Raw genomic sequence first — 18,027 nt, 5'->3', positions numbered from 1 at the left:
GACCCCCATGAAGAAGTTTTCTGGGGGTACTTGATGAATCTCATTTGTTTTTGGTTGCTTTATTAGTGTAAAATTCGCTTCTTCAGCAAGCTGTTGCTTTCACGTCCCTTTCCATAGCACGCTGATGAAGTGGGACGAAATAAACAGGATATGTTGTAAAGAGAAGTGGGGGGGGGGGGGTTGGTCGCCAAAGGCGGAAGGGGAGCAGAGCCCCCCTAGTTGAGTCTATAAATCTATAAACTAAAAAAGAAGTGAAATTTTATATTTCAGAAGTAACTAATCCAAGGATGGGATTTTACTATAAAAGGATTATGAAAGTTATTTTATAAAACTTAGAGCAACTTAGAGAACTTAGCAACTTAAAACTTAGTTATTTTATAAAACAATAGAGCAAATGCAACCGATAAGCTTATTGGTTGCATTTGTAGAACAATTATAAAATAATTTTTATGGTGTAATCCGGGCTTAAGACGGAATTGTGATGTGAATATTTCTAAGCACAGACATTTTGAATGTCTCCACACCTCTCCTTTTTTCTACTTTGCAGTCTTTGATATCTCCTGAATTTTTTTTTTTTTTTTTTTGGAACATCATTGGATGTTTTTTTTGGAATTTTTCTTTCATATTTTCCAAAAGGATAGATCTCTCTCTTAGATTTTTTTTTTTCAAAATCTTTTGAAAATATTTTAAGATATTTTCTCCCATCGACTACTTGTGAGGATCGAACTGAAGGCATCTTTATACCCATATTCTATGGGGCTCTAGATTAAACTACCGAAGAATGGCTGTAGGCTGCCTATGGGCACTGGATCAGGGATGAAGGAAAAAATAATAACAAAATTTGCGAAAAATAGTTTTTATACTCGAATTTCCAAACTAAAGATCTTTAGGCACTGGCCAATTAATCAAACGTGACACACTAATGAAATTTGTATCTGTATATAGTACTCAAAAATTTTGAATACATTTTGAGAAGTTATATTTTATTCTTCATTACGACAAACTATACAAAATAAATATATGCATTCTAAAATAATAGTGGAACATCGATATATACCGTGGTAGTTGAGAATTTACTGATTTCTCGGAAAATTAAAAAAAAATCAGTAAAAAAAATCTGTGATGATCTGACGCGATAGAAGTGAAACTTCTAGGTTTGACATAACTAGATTCCCCTCAATTGATTTTAATTTTATAATTAAAATTAAATCCAGTTGTAAATAAAATTAAATTTAGATATTTTAAATTTAATTAAATGCTGTAATAATCCCATAGTATATCCCATGTGTGGCATATTTGTTCATTAAACATTTCTGGTGATAATCGTGGTTGGCCCTAAATCAGAATGGGGGGGGGGGGGAAGCGTTTTTATCAAGACTGAATGAGGTACAGAGTAAGAGAAAGAAAAAAAGGATGGGATGCAGTTTAGACCCCTGCAGGAAGCCGCTAACTGTGGCACCTCGGAAACGTTTGTTCACCTTCAGCCTCAACTGGATTATACTGTCTTCTCGGTCTACTAGGGCTTTATAAAGGACGTAAAACAAGTCAAAGTCGAGTCTGGTTGTGGTGCAAACACAGTTGATAATTACAGGCCGGGGCCCCTTTTAATGGCCGGAGGGCCGAACGGCCTACAGGTGCAGCCACTGATTTGCATATTCGCATACACCTGTTAGCGATTGGACGAAACGTTTTCTGCGCAAATGCATTGCTGAACTACGTGTCATTTCACTTCCAGCGCGCGTTGTCTGCTCGCAGTCGTGTTTCAGCACAGATTTTTTTAATTCTTGACGGTGTTAAATGGCTTCTGTTGGGCCGAGGCCTAGTAACTTCAAGCACTTCGGACTTTAATAATTCTGGTGATTTTAATTTCGAATGTCGTAATGTATTTTTAAAATTCGGTAATATGAGTTTACCGCCCGTTCAATTCCGTTGGATTATTTCGATGTGTGCGATTCGTGCATGTGCCCCAAGGATTATTTGTTTCTAATGGATTATTGCTGTGCCGTACAGAATGGGGAAAAAAACAGGTGAGCGGTAAAAAAAAACTTTTTCATTTCCTTTTCTCGAGGTTACCTTAGACTCGGCACTGCTTAGCGCCATGGCGCCAAAGCAGTGCCAAGAAGGGTGCTTCTACTTCTTTTTCACCCAAACATATTATTTCCTGTGACGAAATTAATTTAATAACTAACCAATTAATTCAATTAATATTGGACCGGATTATGCACCAAAGTTGCACCACTGATGCGGCCTGTGACGCTATAGCTGATCATTATGTTGGCCCGCGAACAGAAAGAAGTTGGCTACCCCTGATCTTTCCGTTTCCTCAATGAGAAAAAGGAAATCGTTCATAAAAAATCGGCCTGGCCAAATGGCGAAAACCTTTTTGTTGGAGTTTTTTTCTTTGAAACCCATATATCATATAAATCATATCAGTAGGGTTTAAAGTTGAAGCTGTTTTATCTCCACTGGTGGGGCAAAATCCACACCAATTAACATGTAAAAAAAGGCGTGGTTAGGTTTTAAAAAGGCGCCACTAATCTCTGGATGATGCGAAGAGAGCGGTCTATTGATGATGATAAAAAAAAAATTCAATTCAAATAAAGACACGAATTTTTTCATACTAACACATCTATTTATTTCAAATCCTTAAGCTCAAAAACCTTATCAATCGACATACCCGTATCGGTCTCCGTCTTCATCACCACCGATCTGATCGGAGTTCACATAATCTTTTTTATACAATCTCACTACGTCATCCGACGCGGTACTTACATTTGCATATCCACTCAATATGGAATTTGATCGAGCAAAAACATGAAAACCAACAATCGGCCCCATTGATCGAATCAAAGAATAATTGAAAAGTCCATCAACAATTTTTTTAAATTTCTCCTTGACAAGAGGCTTGGTTAAAAAATCTGCAAGATTATCTTTCGTACTTACATACTTCAATTGAAATAAGTTATCATTCAACAATTTACGTACAAACTTGTACTTAATGTCTATATGCTTGGTCTTATTATTTTCAACATTATTTTTAGCAAAATGAATAGCCGCTTGGTTATCACAATACAATATAGCAATTTCATTTTCAAGAACATTCAATTCTTTAAGTATCCTCGAATACCATATTAATTCCTTCGAACATTCAGTTAAAGCTACAAATTCCGATTCCATGGAACTCAATGCAATGCATTTTTGCTTCTGCGATTTCCATGATACCGGGATTTCTCCGAGCATAATCAAATATCCACTAGTTGAATGTCTTTCACTAAGATTACATCCCCAATTTGCATCAGAATATGCTTTCAATAAAAAATTCTTTACATTAGACAAATTTATCTTATAATGCTAAGTCTCAAAAATATAATTCAATACATCAACTAAAACAGTCCAATGGTGATACGTGTACCCATTACAAAATTGTGCCATAGTATTAACTACGTATGAAATGTCGGGTCTCGAACGACTTGCTATAAATGACAAACATCCTATTAATGATCTATAGGGTATTTCACGCATCAAGTCATTTTCACAAATTTCATTCGCTCTATCCGGTAATTTACATCCAACTTTTAACAACCAACAAAGGTAATTGTACATTTCGTTTCGGTAAATTTTTAAATCTAGAAATCAATTTATCAATATAAGTTTCCTGATGTAAATACATTGAATCACCAATTTTTTCAAAATTTACGCCAAGTAAATATTTTACTGGCCCTAATTCAGTTATATCTAATACGTCTTTAATTCTATTGATCTCGATTTTTGCATCTTTTTCAGTTTTACCAAATATTACAATATCATCAACATATACAATCAAAATTACTTTGTTCAATTTATAAACACAATTACACCATTTATGATATCCCAGATTTAGTAATATTTTGTCTAATTCAAAGTTCCATTGACGTCCGCTCTGGTGTAAACCATATATAGCCTTTTTTAGTAGGCATACATAATTTTTATATTTTTCAGAAATATAACCAACGGGTTGTCTCATATATACAGTTTCATCAAGATTACCACACAAGTAAGCTGATTTAACGTCAATTTGAAAATGACACCAATTCAATAAGCTAACTAATATAACAAACAAATATTTGATTATATCGAAATTTACAACTGGGGGAAAAAACATCGGTAAAATCAATACCTCGTTTCTGATTGAAACCCTGAGCCACTAATCTTGCTTTGAATCTCTTGATGTTATTTTTGTCATCTCGTTTGATATTGTATATCCACCGGCAGCCATTTTCGCATTTGGAGGTGGTTCAACAAGATCCCAAACTTGCCGATCGTTCATGATCTCAATTTCATCATCCATAGCTTGATCCCATTTTTCCTTGAACTGTGAATTTTGCGTTTCCTCGAATGTTTTCGGAATTTCAACGTTGTAAGCTTCACATTGAAAAATATCCACAAAATCCGCACTTTCATCAGATTCCACTTTTTCACTTGCAGTTTTCACAACTGGTTTAAAATTGAATTGATCTGGATCAAACTTCAAATTATTTTTCTCGCAATATTTTTTGACATCATTCCAATTTCTAAGTCTTTCCGATCGTTTGGATGTAGGGAAATAATACACATCTACACGTGAACTTGTAGTTCTGGGATTTTCTTCCCTTATCCAATTAGATACGTCAATAGATTTTTTTTCTGAATCTTCAAATTGTCTAACATTTTTGTCTAGTTCATAAGAACCATATTCAAATTTATTTTCATGACCGAACAGTGAAATAACACCAATTTTTGATTCATCAATTTTTACATGAATACTTTCAACAACTTTACGCTCTTTAGGAATCCAAATTCGGTATCCTTTTCTTTGGTTAGCGTATCCCAAGAAAATTCCAATTTTCGCTTTAGCTTGAAATTTATTTCTGTAAGCTTTTGGAACATGCACAAAAGCCAAAGATCCAAAACTTCGAAAATGCCGGACAGATGGTTTATGACCAGTCCAAATTTGTATAGGCGTTTACCCTTTAGTGAGTTTGTGTATACACCTGTTCTTGACGTGAACATAGGTTAGTAAAGCTTCAGCCCAAAATGATGGTTTTAGTTAGCTGCATGTAGCATAGCTCGTACAGCGTCCATCGATGTGCCATTGAACCTCTCCGCTACACCATTTTGTTCTGGAGTAAAAATTGTGCTCCTTTCAATTCCTATTCCCAAGTCTCTTAGAAAATTTTCAAACGTCTTGTGAATGAATTCTAACCCATTATCGGTTTTGACAGACTTCAACCTTTTACCAGTTTCTCTTTCAGCTTTAGACAAATATTGTTTGAAATATTCAAACACCTCATCTTTGTTTTTTAAGATAAACACAAACTTTTCTTGAATAGTCGTCAATGATTGACAAAAAATATTTACCTCCATTTAATGATTTCACGGGAGCAGGCCCCCATAAATCCATGTGGATTCTTTCGAGAACACATTTTGTATTTCTGGCATATTCATAGTTTTTAGTCAGACATACTCGCTTAGACTTAGCAATATTACAAGTTATGCAATTAGCGTTTTTGAATTTCACATTTTCTAGACCTTTTACGCTATTATTTAAACTCATATTTTTAATTACAGGAACATTTATGTGACAAAACCTCTTATGCATACAGTCAGAATCTAAGCCACGTGCTTCAATATCATTCCCCTCATTAATTTTTGGATAACCATATAACACATATAACAAACCTTTACGAAAAACAGTAAAGAAATATTTCGACCATTTGTTATATACAAGCATTTTGTTATTTTTCCAAATAATTTTGTTTCCGCCCAAGTCTATTTTAGCTCCGCTTAGTAAGTTTCTCCTCATATTTGGTACATACAATACATCCGTGAGAGTTACGTTAACGTCACCTTTTACATCTTTAATAACAAAATCAATATCACCTACCCCAAGGATCTTGGACGTATAGTCCTTGTCAGCTATAAGCGCTTCCGATGATGGCAGTTCTCTAAAGTTCTTGAACCATGATCGTTGATTACAAAAGTGTGAAGTCGCTGCTGTGTCAATCAGGAATTCTTCCATCTTTCTTGTCGATGAGAAGGATTGTTCTTGATCGGTGATTGCACTATCACAAAACATAGTCTGAGTATTCTTTCGATGATCACTGTCACTTTTTTTCTTTTTGAAACATCGATCCACCTTGTGATTAGTCCCTTTACAGTACGTGCAGAATTTCGACGGCCCCATAAGATGATCGTAGGTGGTTGAAGGCCTAGATTGTTCGTTTGGTTTGTCCAACACGCATCCACTGCTGTCGATTTGAGAACGGCGACTCGATTTAGCCAGATTACGTTTTGTTGATTTCATTGCATATGCACAGTCGATTGCTGTTGCGTTAGAGTCTTTCTTTTTTAGTTGGATTCTACCAGCTTCACTAATTAGTTGTTTCTCGACGTTCAAGAAAGAGAATTCGTCGTCCGCTAAACGATATAGGATTTGTACTAAATTATCGTACTCTTGTGGTAGACGTCGGATCAACTGGAAACAGCACAAAATTTCTGGGATCTTAAATCCCACATCGTTGACTTCAAGTCGTTTCTCGGCAACTCGTTTGCAAAATATGCCAATCGTCTGATTCTCTGAATCAAATTTCAGCTCGAAAAATTCGTCGATTAAACATGCTAGTCTGGCTCTGGATGTCGGTTCGAAATTTTCCTTCAAAACTTGCCAAGCTTCTTTTCCATCATTAGTGTTGCTTATCAGAGGAAGAAATTTTCGCTCCACACCTTGATAAATTGTGGTGTAACACCGTTGCCTACGCCAAGCAAAGTCTCTTTTGTCTCGTTCCGAAGCATCGTCAGGATATTCTTGAGCTGTGCCCATCACAAAGTCCCAACAATTGCGATCCATCAGGATAACTTTCATGTCCATTTTCCATGTTGAATAATTGAACTCGTTCAACTTGGGAAAAACAAATCGATCTGAGCAACTTTCAGCCATAATTCATCAATATCTAGGAAAACTTCGCTAGCTATAACATTTACGATTAAACTAGAGCTTTTAGGATTTGGGTGCTCTGGCCCATAACCTTGTTAAAAAAAAAATTCAATTCAAATAAAGACACGAATTTTTTCATACTAACACATCTATTTATTTCAAATCCTTAAGCTCAAAAACCTTATCAATCGACATACCCGTATCGGTCTCCGTCTTCATCACCACCGATCTGATCGGAGTTCACATAATCTTTTTTATACAATCTCACTACGTCATCCGACGCGGTACTTACATTTGCATATCCACTCAATATGGAATTTGATCGAGCAAAAACATGAAAACCAACAGATGACCAACACATTTTCGCGCCCTCACTGAAAGCACGCCCAGCTTGCTACTGCTTGGTGTCTTGTAGTTCTTGGTGGCAAGTCTTTCTGGATTCGGAAGCTAGATGGCAGCACAAGATAATGACACACACACAACAAATATTTCTAATTAATTCTAAGAAATAATCTTCGTATTTCCACCTCACACTATTCAACATGCATTCATTCGTTAGAAAATTCATAGCTGGAGGTGCCCGGGACCCGGCTCGTATCTTGGAATTTTGTCGCCCGTGCCAAACAATATTTTTCCGCTCTCACAACTATAAATTTCAATAATTTTACAATGGTGCTCTTTGTTCCCGACTAAAATTGCCGTCCCCTAAATTTTGCCACCCGGGGCGCTTATAAACAATCCCTACATTTCTAGCTACATTGTAGAAATTTAGCGCATCGTGATTGGCCGAAATGAGTGATGAACCATTACATCACTCCTGGCGAAATTTTTGCTGGCGACGTTTAGCAATAGATACATTTAATTGTTCTGGACCCCGACGTCCACCCTTGGAGTAATGGTTATGGAACGAGGTTCATGTACCGAAGGTTATGTGTTCGATTCGATCTGAAACCCGTAAAAACTTTTTTATCAATCTTTTCAGTGTCATTTATTAATATTTACTAAAAAAGTGTTACCACTTTTGTTTCTGACTTAATCAAATGCGGTTCACGTGTATCGAGAAGACGATAATAACAGCTCGCGAAGCTGGACCCAGCTACCATTTACTGATTCATTAAAAAATGCTTTCATTTTTCGTCAATAAACTTCGAAATTTAGTTTCTCCCAAATAATTTTTAATTATTCATAACATGAGTAATGGGAATTTTTATTTTTGTTTTACAGATTTCGGAGAGAAGTTGCCAGTGATTCTTCAAGCAATCCAAAATTCCGACTTCGTTGCGATAGATACCGAATTCAGTGGTGTGGGTAGGTATTATATGTATATCTCTTAATTATATATACATATATATATTTTTTTTTCTACTTCACCCCAAACGAAATATATATATATATATATATAGTCTTTCATATTTCTTTTGCAGTGTCGGTACCAAAGAACTTGCAATGTCAAGTGTGCTCAGAGCGATATCTAAGCATAAAGGAGGTGAGAGAATATTTAAAAAAATTATTTTGGAGATTCTCCTACAAACCTTGTGGTTCATTGATGGGACATCCGCTATATGGTTCCCATCCCAAGTGTATCTTGTGTAAAATGGTTTCTGGACCACACACACACGTATAAGGGTCAGTCTCATGCAGGGCCGCAACTAGATATTTTGTCCCCCGCGGCAAGCCGGCATCCCTTGTAACGTAGAAGCAGCAGTTAAAGGGTGAATTCGGCGGCGCCCCTTCTGGTTCAGCGCCCGGGGCACTAGACCCGCCTGCTCCCCCCTAGTTGCGGCCCTGGTCTCATGAAATTGACCTAAATTGTGTCCCAGCAATTTACATTTAATATATTTGGTGCAGAATTTTTTTTTTCTTATCACTTTCTTTTTATATTCCTTGTTTCTGGCAAGTTTCCACTCCATACCTTTTTCACCAATAGATTTTTTTTTTAAATTTGCTTGAACAAATCTTCACTTGTTGAGGGGAATGTCCTCCTTGCTGACCCCATTTTTCAAATTTTAAAATGATAACTTTCTATCTGAAAAAAAAAATTAATACATATTTTTAGAGGGCGATTAAACTTTCATATTTCATCGTTTACATAATTTTAAATTTTTTTTTTTAAATATTAATAGTTTATAGCCAAATGAAAACTTTCCCCAGCTTTTTTCTCCATTTGAGACATTTGGAAAATATTGATTCAAATCCTTCAACATCAGTTGCCACTCATCAAATTTTGTGTTGAAAAAGCTAAGAAGGATGTAGCCATAGACTTAAGATATAAATAGACCGCGCACGCTATTCATAAAACTTGTCGAACGTGAAGAAAAGATGAGCAGTATTGTCGGGGAAAGAACAGGTTCTGCGCTATTACATTTGGCGCGTTTTCGCAGAAGCTAGGATGTTGCTGTAACGAAATTTGACTCAATTCGATCAAGTTGATGAAAACTTTCCTTCATTTTTTCAATGAATTTCACTCATTTTTATGTGAAATATTTAGGGAGTATCAGATTTGAAAAAATAAATTCTATAAAATAAACAAATATTGGAAAACGGAACAACGTATATGTTGTAAAGCCTAATTCATTTATATTTTTAAATATTCTCTTCATTCACTTTGTCGCTTTTAATTTCGAAAATTTATTTATACGAGGGGTTATTAAAACAAAAATATATCTTTCCAGAACATTACAATTACTCTATATACTCATAATTAATGTATAATTAATTATAATGCATCATATTATGTTATGTAATGTAACACATTCGCACTCATACCATATTCAGTCATGAAATAATATTCAAACAATAAGAAAAAGTTTCATTTCTGACATTCCTGAAAAACCTTTTATAACCTCATCACACAAAACTGTAAACACTTACATAATATTTCAGGATTAAAATAGATTTTACTCAAGAAAATTTCAGAATCTCATCATCAATTTCTCTAAATTATAAGAATTAAAATTCCATGTAGAGTATATATATGTAATAATTTAAAGTGTGTATATATATATATATATATATATATATATAATATTTTAGGATATAATATTTCATATATATAATATAATATTTACACATGTCACATATATATATATATGTGACATATATATATGTCATATATATATGTATATATATGTCATATATATATGTATATATATATATGTCATATATATATGTATATATATATACATGACATATGTAATCTCTTCGCTCCAAAAGTATGCATATGTTAATCTTAATTTAAGGTATTAAATCGTTTTTAGAATGATTCTTTTTCAAGATAACATCTGAGGTACACAATATATGACTTCAGGTCTTAGTACAGATATTGACTCAAAAAATCAATTGAATAATTAATTTTCTTGTTTGAAGCGGCAATTTCACATACAACAAACATAAATTAATGAATAAAAAAATTTCTTTTCTGTAATAGTTTTATCTCAGGTGTGAATAATATTTTTAGAGGTTGTTATGCACTTTTATGCAAAACTGCAATTGTCTAGAGGGGGGGGGGGAGTTTTCCTCACATTCTATTTAAATAGAATATTTTTCATAAATTTCTCCTCCTGAAAAGCATATTTTCTTCCAAGTTGAGCAAAAGTCGAATGAACTCACTAGCTCGCCAAATCTCGCCAAATCTTGCGGAGACGTATATTTCAGTTAAAACTTCATAAAACTCACAATTTCAATCATTTATTGCCAAAAATTCTATTAAAACATTTAATAATGATTCATGACATTTGAATTTTACCAAAACTTGGAACTTTAATTGAATTAAATCCAAAATGGAGTCGTTAAAAACTGAGATTACGTCAGAAATCCATTGCATCGTCAATTTAATATTCCAATTTTTAATTTATAAGAAGGGGAATAAGCAAAAAAGTATTCCCTTGTGAAAGGATACTGGTCCCCCTTTCCTAAACCGCTCAGAACATCCGAAAGCTGCGCAAGTGTTGGCCATTCTAATCAAAAATAAGACAGCGCGTGTAGATCGTCATACGAGTAGCCATAAGGAAAGCATTGCCAGCGAGATTCCCTGACCAGCCTTTCGACCGGAGTCACGTGACTCCGGATCTTTGCTTCACATTGTAACCCCTCGCGCGCACTCTATAGTATTATTACTCTGTGGATGTAGCCATCACTTGAGAACGTCCTTCTAAATCAATTAGCATTGTAAATTAATTCACTAGTCAGATTTGTTCAGCGAAAAAAGAGGCGAGTATTTTTTATGAAATGTCCTTCTCAGTTACATTTTGTGAGAAATATGTAATTGAATTTTTTTTCAATTTATCTCTTGTTTCAGTTTGAAGACTATTATTTCTGAAAACACATGTTTTCAACGTGCTTATAGTTTTCTGTGCCGACTTTTGGTAAAAAGAAAAATGATTAGCGCATTGTGAACAGCGGTTTGATGGTTTGCCATAACTAACGTGGCATAATTATCTCGATAAAATCCGCCAAATTGACGATAATCCCGAATCATGTCTTTCGTTTCAGCCAGGGATCACCGCTCACTTTCCGAACTCTTGCCGGGTTAATATTTAAAGGTGCAGCGTGAAAACGCTGACTGGTTAAAAATCTTAAATTACGGTTTTTTTTTACTAATCAGCGTTTTCACTATGCACGTGCTGTAGAAACCTGCCCTGGCTAGAACCCCTATATACAGGTATATAGCTGGCTCTTGCGGTCGGTTACCCATAGGAGAAGACAGACTTGGAAGTCTGGGGGGGGGGGGGGCACGATGATGTCAATTCATATATACATTTATACATTAGATCAGTCGACTCTACCTTTGACGCTGGGAGGGGGGGGGGGGGTCCCTCCGTATCACCGCCCATGATTTTACCATCGAGCTTAAGGCCGGGAACTGACTGCGAGGCGGTTGCTAGCGGGTGCGATTGGGGGGGTAGCGACCATCTATAGGTTTTTCTGTACGCGCACAGACAACCCGCTAGCGATTTTTTTACCCGCGACCACCCGTCCAAATCTACATTTTTGGTGGCGGTTGCAAATCTTCGGTTATCTATTGGAAATGTTTGAACGCCCAGATCAGCGAGGCGGGTGAACGCGGGTTTGCTGTCTATCAAGTTGTCTATCAAGTCTCCCATTGTCTATCAAGTTGTTTGACGAGTAGGGTGATCGCATTTCGGAGGCGCTGGACAAAGGAACTGCTCTTCTCAGGTTGCCAGAAAAATGGGGAAGAGACAAATTCAGAAAACGGAATGGTGAGATTCCATTTCATAAACTAATTCTTTGTTTGGCGCTCTTGCACGGATAACCAATTAAAAAGAAACCAATAAAGAAAAAACTAAATTTTTCTAACTAGTATTTTCTTTTTTGGCTTTCTTACACGAGCATACAGTAAAACTCGGTTATAGTGGCATTCATAAAATAACGTGATTACGCCGTAAAAACCGAAATATATATTTGAAAATACTTGAATAAAATGCATTGGATCCCGCTTATAACGTTTTAGCAAAAAAAACTAAAAACTGCCTCACCCAAAAAGCATAAATTACCAGGGGCCCGACCATTTGTAACAAATTCATAAGAAATTATCAGTCGTAAAAATAGACATATCAAGGAATAAGTTTTTATACTTGCAAATTCCACATGTCAAATTTTTGAAAAATTCATTAAAATAATATGTATAAACGGGAAGGAAATAGTCGAATCCCGCTTTAACGAATACCGTTATAGCAGAAATCTCGTTTTAACGAACGAGTTTAATGTTCCTATGTTAATTTCTCAGATAAATTAACATAGGAACATTACAAAACCCTGGAATTCCTTTATAACGTAAATTCGTTATAACGAAGTGATTGGTACGGTCTCTTGGAGTTCCTTATAACGGGATTCGACTGTACGTCCCTAGAAGCTGCATTGTGAGTGTTTTGGTTTAATTACTCTTTTTTTTATTTATCTTTGTATCGTGTGTGAATGTGCTCGTTTGTGTGCTTTTGCAATGAAAAAAACCCGTCACGACAAAACGCTGTATGCGGGTAAGATCTAAGACAATTTCAGACTCTCAGATTTTCTACATCCAATTTTCACACCTACCGTTGCTTTTTAAGCAGCTTTTGATTCATATATCCACAAAGATCCGCAACTAGGGAGATTGGGTCTGTTGTCCGGGGCGCTGAAGTAGAAGGCGCTGCGTCGAATTTCTCCCTTTCACCACTCCTTCTAGCCGCTTCCTACACGGGGACGCCAAGAGTCCAGATAATATATTCCAGTATATATTCCAGAAACCTTGGCCAAGAGTGTGCTTGCAGCAGCTAAGAAAGTATTTAGCTGCGACACTGTACATACCGTTAAACCTTACACACACATAGTGAGGTGCAGGGCCACAACTGCATCCTTGTTCAGCCGGGGCAAGCACACATTTCGTACCGCCTGCTCCTTCCTATGTGCGGCCCTGGTCACGACCTCCTATATAACTTAGGTGGTCGTGCCCTGGTGCCGTATGTACGGGGGTTAAGCGGACCGGGGTAGCAAGTTCGTGTAGGGGCAGCCAATTTCAATAAAATTCCTTGTAGCCCCCCCCCCCCCTCTGAACCGCTGGAGTAACTTATGGCTGTTAAAAAACAGCTTAAACGATTATTTTTCAGAAGTTAGTAAATCAGAAATGTTCTGAAAATCCCCTCCCCCCCTTTTAATCTGTGCCCCAAAAATAGAGGTTCCCGAATGTATACGTCGCTTCTGCTACGGATTGACACCTGGAACGTCGCGACGACTTTGTCCGTTGTACGGACAATGTGTACCCCTGCAGTGCTTTGAAATGGCTCTTTTTAGGCTATTCTTATGAGCAACGGATTAATAAAGATGACAAGGCCAAAGAGGCCGCGAGTGGCAAAAGTTTCAAGAACCCCTGCCTAGGTCTTCCAAACGCGTGTAGCTCATAAGTTTACGTGTCTTGCCCCTAAGGGCATGCGCTAATTCTGATGGTCGGACGTTGCGAATAAACCCAGCCCAGTAGGAGAGAAATTGGGCTGGGACCACTCGCACGAGTGTCAAAACAAAATAATTAGTTAAAATTTAATTTGCTTAATTTAGTTTAATTTATCCCTGACTTGGGCTCCCACTCCACCCCGTGACTGGAACAAATTTTATATTTTATTAAAACAAAGTACAACTTGCACTCATTTTAAAAACAAAATAATTTAGTTCACTATTTACACATTTCTAATCCACAGTTTAATAGTTTTGTGGGGATGACAACATTATATTATTCACACTATTCAAATTAACAATAATTCGTTCTTTCTCTAAGTTTATCAATTTCTCTTTGATATAACTTACTCGCACTTCAGTACGTCAGTGAACTGTAGCTCTTCATTTAGTTCTTTTCGGTCTATTAAATTCTTCACAATTACCACATTTCACTTCCTTTACCAGTCGGTCTTTAAATGTCCCAGTTCACCACAGTTTTTACATGTACTGTCCCTTTTACATGTTTTGGCCATATGGCCGAATCTCCAACAATTGAAACATTGCAAAGGCTTAAGGAATTCTTTTACTCTGTAGCTCTTCCATCCACAAAATATGGTGGGCTTATACATAATTTTCTTAAATGCATCACTGTTTACTTGTAATATATCCAATTCATTCCTCTTCTTAAGTCATACTTAAATACTATACATATTTGTCCTTGGTCTATTTCTCTTATTTTATTTTTTACAGCTTCCAACAATTCTTCTTTAACGTCCTTATCCACTGAATATATTATAATTTTTGGATCTCTTCCTTGTATTTGGTCAACTTTATATCTCTCACTTAAATCGTTTTGACCCAGCCGTTCCTGCATTTTTACTATATCCTGCAGGGGTGCAAGAGCTGCGCCAATTGCGCCAAACCGGTTCTCTTGCTGCACGGTGCGCCAAACTGCCCAATCCCTGCGCATTTGCGCCAATTCATGTTTGCATTAGCACTACCTCCGCGAACCACAATGTAGTACGTCAAATACACTTAATTTAGGAAAAAGGAGCATGTTCTTTCCGAGACACGGAAAAAGATACGGGGGCGGGAGAAACTTTTTTTTTTTCACTTCCCGCCATCTACCACAATCGTGTTATCTCGTGACTTCGGAAAGTAGTTCTACTACCTTGAAGTATAAAGTCCTGTACTGTTATTGGTATAACCGGCGGGCTATCAACGTCCCTGAATAAATATGCCAAATTTTCCGATTTCGGAGACCGTTTTTTCTCCTGCTGGTTATAGGTTATATACTGAAAATAACGGTATTTTCGCGGCTGCCAACCTGCGTTCAAAGACGGCAAACATCGAAAAAGTTTACTCGTTTAAATCACCGAAATCTTTCGGAGATCGTTGGGAAAAAATAGGATCTGTAAAAAAACTCCAGCAAAAAAAAAAAATATTCATAGTTTTGTCATCTAGCCACTATGCGGTCGTGTGGTTATCGTAACAATTTCACATCGCGAAAATCCGGATTTTTCGAGCAGGGCCGACTCGAGGGGAAAAAAATCTCTACCCATGCAGAACCTTTTTTTGGCGCTACTGACCACATTTTTTTGGTCGACAAACCTTTTTTCACCCTTTCAACTCCATTTGGCACCCCTCCTCGAGCGGTGCCCAATATGGCCGCACGGTCCGTTACTACTGGGGGAAGGGCATGCTCTTAACAATAGTCAGAGGAAGGAGTTTGTAATAGGAGCATGCTCATTTTACATAACTTCTATGAGATACCTATTATATGTAAATGTCATACCTTTCCAAAACATGTTGGAGAGAATGAAACGTTTGCATCCTTTCTTGTTTTTCGCACTCCCTCTCGTGCATTGCTGGGATGGTACATTACTCCCCTCGTATTGCTGGGATGTTGCTTAACATTGTATCACCAAAAGATAATTCACCATAAGATAATTCAGAAAAAATTTAAATGGATTTTAATTTGTGAAGGAAATTTATTTAGAATTATTTGTTCCAACCATTTTTGGCAAAAATTTTGGCATTTCACAGAAAAATTACTCCTTATATTGATTATATAGTTCATGATATAATATCAGATATAGTTCATGTTTAGTTCTGCTCCATTTTCAAAATTTCTGTTCCAAAAATGAAATTTGCTGCTCCGAAATGGATGAGGGGCACTTGCACCCATGATCCTGGTTATACTCTCAACTTCCACCATCACTACTCCTTGCTTGGTGATCCAATGATCTCTCATATTAATTTTATCCCTAACAGGATTAACATCCTTTTTCAGAGCTTGAATTATGTCTTCTGTTTGCTCCAAAGTTTTTATTCGAATTATATTTCTCTTATCTTTTCCCCCCCTATCCAGTTATTGGAATGTCTTCTTTAGACTGTTCCTCTGTTTGCTTATCCTTGCTTTCTTCTATTATTTTTGAACTACTTTCCCTCTGCATTCTAAAGTCTTTATCTCTTACAATCCTCAGCATTTCTCCTATTTTCTTAAATACCAACATAAGTATATCATCTATTCCTTGTCTAATTTTCTTTATCATTTCTATTCCTTTATCACCTATTTCTCCCATACATAGGAGTTCTTCAATAGCATGCTGTGTTGTTAACTTTCTACTATAATGTTCAGCCAAATCTATTTCTTGGCTTTCTACCCCATTATTAGTGAACTGTCCAATTTCTTCCCTCACGGATTTTTCCAAAGATTCCTCTAATCTTTCTGTCATTTCTCTCCTTATATGAATTTCTTCTAAATACAGGTCCTTTACTTCCTTCAAGTGTGTCAGCTCATCAACCTTTTTTAATAACTCCTTAACTTCTTTTTTTTTTATTTATTTTTTTTTTTAAACTCATTTCTTGTCCTTAAATTTTCTTCTCTTTCTAATAGCATTTTAGTTTCATTATCAACTTTCGCTAAGTCTATAGCTTTTTTCATCTTATCCAGGTTGGTCTCAAAATTTAGCCTCATTTGTTCCTTCTCCTCATTATGTTCCTGTATAACTTTATTATATTGTTCTTTACTAACATAGTCAATTTCAATATGAAGTACCTGTATTTTGCTCTCACCCAACTGATTTCGTATTTCACTAATCTCTCTACCTCTTTCTTAAAGAAGAATCTCTAGTTCTGTAATTTGTCTTTCATGTTCTACTTTCATATCTTTTTTTCCCAAATTCCACTTTTAAAATATTCTCTAAATCTGTAATTTGTTTTTCATATTCTATTTTCATGTCACTTTTTTTCCTAGATTCCTCTTTTAGAGTATTCTCTAGGTCTATAATCTGACTTTTCATCTTAATCTGCTGTTCTGTTTGTTTCTGAAAACTTTCTTCCAAATCTGACTTCTGCAATTGACCACTTGTCTCAAATTCTTTCAGGTCGTTTACTTGCTGGATCAAAGGGGTACGTACTTTCCGCAATTCCCTTATCTCGTTAGTCTGTTCATCATAGCTTTTTGCCACTTTTCGAAATTCGACCAATATTTCATCTATCTTTCCTTTCATAGCATCCTTTGTCACTTTGGATATATGACCCAGGGATTGAATTCGCTCTTTCAATTTCCTGACTGAGTCCAGAACTCAAATAACAGCAATAAGCAGAGACCTCACTGCTCATACTACCTCCTGCGTCTGACATATTTACAGTTTCGTCGGGTGAACTGTTGTTCCGACTATGCCAACCTCCCCGTTTGCCGACGCTAGGTCGCCCGACGCGAAAACGAGGAGGTATGGGGTTAGGCTTCCCTATTTGTTATCAGATTTTTTATTATATTCTTCGATTTCGAAGTTTCAATTGTAACGTTACCGATTGAGGCCCCCGTGGAAATCGTCCTTATTCTAGTCATTGTTTATATATTTTGTCTCCGGGATCGACCGGCGGGATCGTGTGTCCGCTGATCGGCCACCATCTTGTTATGTTTGGTTGCCAGATTCAATATTATAATGTTTACAATATTTCCTTTTCTCTCATGAAATTATGTAAATTAGATACAAGCTCAATGTCGCACTTTCAATCTTGTGATTGGTTCTATCGTAGAGCATTATGGGAATGCTACTATATAAAAACCAGATAGAGATGTGATTCACTACGACTTACGAACGATTCTACTACTTCCGGTTAGTCTTAATCACTAAGAC

The 18,027-nt window shown here is 36.3% G+C and overlaps 1 protein-coding gene across 1 annotated transcript in view; it reads left to right on the top strand.

The window, feature by feature from the left end:
- LOC149079624 (poly(A)-specific ribonuclease PARN-like) overlaps positions 1–18,027 on the top strand; it is a 101,734-nt gene that overhangs the window by 39,798 nt on the left and 43,909 nt on the right. Inside the window, exons 2-3 of the mRNA XM_089240434.1 lie at positions 8,177–8,260; positions 8,377–8,438. Of these exons, the coding sequence (XP_089096560.1) occupies positions 8,177–8,260; positions 8,377–8,438 (146 nt within the window). The remainder of the gene's footprint in view (positions 1–8,176; positions 8,261–8,376; positions 8,439–18,027) is intronic.

Source organism: Pholcus phalangioides, unplaced genomic scaffold, assembly GCF_987345545.1.
Source record: "Pholcus phalangioides strain wild (caught in Gottingen) unplaced genomic scaffold, Ppha-v1.0 ptg000012l_1, whole genome shotgun sequence".
NCBI lineage: Eukaryota > Metazoa > Arthropoda > Arachnida > Araneae > Pholcidae > Pholcus > Pholcus phalangioides.
The sequence above is the reverse complement of the archived record's forward strand: the minus strand, read 5'-3'. Positions and strand labels throughout refer to the sequence as shown.